Here is a 3680-nt window from a genome sequence, read left to right as displayed (position 1 = left end):
TATTACTATTATTAGTATTATGAATGCAATTGCATCCAGACACATCATACCTCCCTCACAAAAGACTGAATGGATTGATTTGACTTTAACTTTAGAAATTGAACTAATTAAAGGATAATAACAGATTATTTTTTCAAAAAAAAACATGTCGAGATATGTTTAAATAGTAGTAAAATTATTAATGTTTTACTTTAAATTTATTAACATAGTTGAAATTATTCCATTCGAAGTATTATTTATTTTATTATTATTTATTTTATTACTTATAAAATCATCACAGTTTTATCTTAAAAATATGCTTTTGTGGGTTATCTTAATTCATAGTGATACTATGAATTTGATATCAGAGCTTTTTATTTTTTTACATAGTATCTCTAATATTTGTACAAAATTAAAGTTAAGAAGATGTTACTATCTACTCCATATCTCTTCAATGATAAGTACACTTTTATCAAATAAATTTGTTTAGCATGCAAACTTATTTTTAGAGTATTTTTTTTTATTTTCATAAACTATTTTAATTATGTTATAGTAATAAGCTAGCTTATTAGTATTTAATTTTTTTCTTTTGATTTTGACCTTTTTCAATTATTTAAATTTTTTTTTCATTTTAAATAACTTAAATATAATTTTATATTATTTTATATTTATCAATTTGTTTATCGATTAATCCTATACACTTTCGTTTCAATTAGTTTTCGACTCTTGACTGAAAACTTTTAAGTGCAGTTAGATTTTTACAGGTCTTAACGATTAATGGTAAGTTTAGTGAGGGATTTTATTTTTCTTTAAAGTTGAATATGAAAGAGAAAAAAGAATGTAAAAAAGGTGAGTGTTTGAATTTGAATGGATTCACGTGCATTTGTGTGGGTCAATCGAAATAAAACTAGCAGTAGTAGTATTCACTCTGGTATGTCAGTGTCTTCCTTTGCTTTGCCTTGTGAACACCATTTAAAAACATCACTTGGCTAATACTGGCTACATAGAAAAATAGACACGCCCTTTGCTTTCAAACTATACATTACTCTCCTCCCTTTATTTCTAGCTTCTTCACCCACTCTTTCTTTTGCTTCTCCCAAATATGGAGCTTGCTCTCACCCTAGGTGACACCCCCAAACCTTTATCTTTTTCTACAAACAATGACTCACTCGGTTTACGCATAGCACTGGCTCACCCTTCCTCAGATCCACCCCTTCAGCTCCACCTTCTTCCTTCCACACCCGTTCTTCCTATTCCACGTAATTAAACACCCTTTTTACTCTTCCATCATTCTCTATACTTTAATGCGCACACACAAATTTTATGTCTATGTGTTTCTTCATCACAGTGGATGATGCCGATGATGGTGCTGCACTTTCGTCCCCCAACAGTGCCATCTCGTCTTTTCATATGGATTTTTGTGTCGGGAACACTACAAAGTCCTGTGACGGTGCCAGTGACGACGATGAAAACGGCTCAACCAGGAAGAAACTCAGACTCTCTAAACAACAATCGGCTTTTCTCGAAGAGAGCTTCAAAGAACACACCACCCTAAATCCAGTATCTCTCTTTTCATGTTTTGAAAAATAAAAAATTGTTTTTTTTTTATAATTGTAGTACTTCGAGTCAAAGACTGTTTTTTGTTGCTTATATTTATATATCCAACTAGGTTTGAACAAAAGAAGATGCATGATGACTATACTGAATTTAATCTTACTTTAAAAATATGATGAACTCTTAGAGAATATAAATACTAAAACCAATTTTTTTTTTATATATGATGAAAATTTGCAGAAACAAAAACTTGCTCTTGCAAAACAACTAAATCTGCGTCCCCGTCAAGTGGAAGTATGGTTTCAGAACAGAAGGGCGAGGTAAGAATATATACCTGGTGAGAGGTGTTATGTGTTATATGAGAAATGAACCATGTTTGTTGGTTTTGATACAATAATAACATAACATACAGGACAAAGTTGAAGCAGACAGAAGTGGATTGTGAGTACTTAAAGAGATGCTGTGAGAGTCTAACAGAAGAGAATAGAAGGTTGCAGAAGGAACTGCAAGAACTAAGAGCTTTGAAAACTTGTCAACCATTCTACATGCAACTTCCGGCAACCACCCTCACCATGTGTCCCTCTTGTGAACGGGTTGCCACCAACACTACCGGTGCCGCCGCCACCAACAAAAATAACCCTGCTGCTGCGTTATCCATTGACAAGCCCAGGATATTGCCCTAACCTATCGGACAAGCCCATCCACAACAGGCCCAGATTGCTCTGTTTTTGATTGACCGAATTTTTGTCGTTTACCTAAAATATTAGTAGTAATGTTTTAGTTTATCAAAAAGGAAAAAAATAAAAAAAAATTCAGCTTCAACCCTTATATGTATGTATAAATAGTCACTTTTTTTTATAAAAAAAAAAAAAATTGACTTAATTTATCTCCACTCTTTCTTTTGTTATGGTCTTTTAGCTTCTCTGATATTCATTGGAAGAATAATCCTTTTTGTTGACATCAGTGAGGAGCTACACATTATTTGAGTTATAATATTTTTATAATGTTTTTTATATTTTTTTTCTATCTCTTCCTATCATCTTATTTACTTTATGGTGACATTATTTTGACTCGAGTGTTTCTTTTCTATATGTTTATCTACAATTTGTAAAGAAAAATGTATTATATATATGATAAGGAATTCATTAACTCTAAAGAGTAAATTTATTAAAATTTATTTTACTTAATAATTCATGTTTTATATTAAAATTTAATTATTTAGTTATTAAATTAAAAAATAATATAAAGATCAAGTTAACAAATTAAAAAAATATAAAAATCAATAATATTTGAATATATAGATTCAAATAAACATATAAAATAGCCTTATAATTATATGTCAATTTAAATTAAAAAAATAGTGTTAAATATTTTTTTAATTTTTTTAAAATTATAAACTTATTTATACATTAAAAAATTAATTTAGTTATAAAATATGAATTATTGAGTGCAGTAAATCTACTATAACTTATTTTATTTATATTATTTTAATAAATAGTAGTAATTAACATACTACTACAACAATATGTATTTTTAGCAATATTAGAAAAATGTTGTTAAATTATGAATAAATATTGCTAATATACTTTTGTGACATTTTATCAAATATAAGATAAAATTTATGTTATTAAAGACTTTTAACAATATTTACATATTAATGATGACATCTTTTAAAAATATTATCAAAATGATATTTTATAATATTTTAATAATATATATTATTAAATTTTTATAAATTTTATAAAATGATAATTAGTATTAACATAGATTGTACTGCAAGGTTGAAGATATCTTAAATTAGTCATTACTAAATCTATACTATATATAAAAATCATTTATTGTAAGTTTTATTTTATGGATATATATGTGTTTTATGTGTCATTATTTTAATTGATGTGGGACTATAATTTTAGGATACAATTAGATATTAAAGAAGTATACCTTTTATATATCATTTTTTTACTTAATGTGAAATTTAATTTTGAGAAATAATTTAAAAAATAATATTGAGATAAAAAAAATGTTACTCTATCCATAATAACATTCTCTAAAAAAACATGTTGTAATAACTTATTAACTTAATCTATAGTCACATTTTAACCTATATATGTAAAAAGATAAATGTTGCTCAAGATGTTAAATGTTTC

General features: G+C 27.0%; 1 protein-coding gene across 1 annotated transcript; it reads left to right on the top strand.

Annotated features, from left to right (window-relative positions):
* Positions 1 to 914: 914 nt before the first annotated feature.
* On the top strand, positions 915 to 2361 carry LOC109797968 (homeobox-leucine zipper protein HAT14). Its single transcript, XM_083059357.1, has 4 exons — positions 915 to 1238; positions 1328 to 1539; positions 1774 to 1853; positions 1946 to 2361. The coding sequence occupies exons 1-4, from the start codon at positions 1082 to 1084 to the stop codon at positions 2214 to 2216; spliced, it is 720 nt and encodes a 239-aa protein (XP_082915483.1). The 5' UTR covers positions 915 to 1081; the 3' UTR covers positions 2217 to 2361.
* The last annotated feature ends 1319 nt before the right edge of the window (positions 2362 to 3680 follow it).

This window comes from Cajanus cajan, chromosome 6 (assembly GCF_000230855.2).
Source record: "Cajanus cajan strain Asha chromosome 6, NIPB_CcT2T_4, whole genome shotgun sequence".
In the NCBI taxonomy this organism is placed as follows: Eukaryota; Viridiplantae; Streptophyta; class Magnoliopsida; order Fabales; family Fabaceae; genus Cajanus; species Cajanus cajan.
The sequence above is the reverse complement of the archived record's forward strand: the minus strand, read 5'-3'. Positions and strand labels throughout refer to the sequence as shown.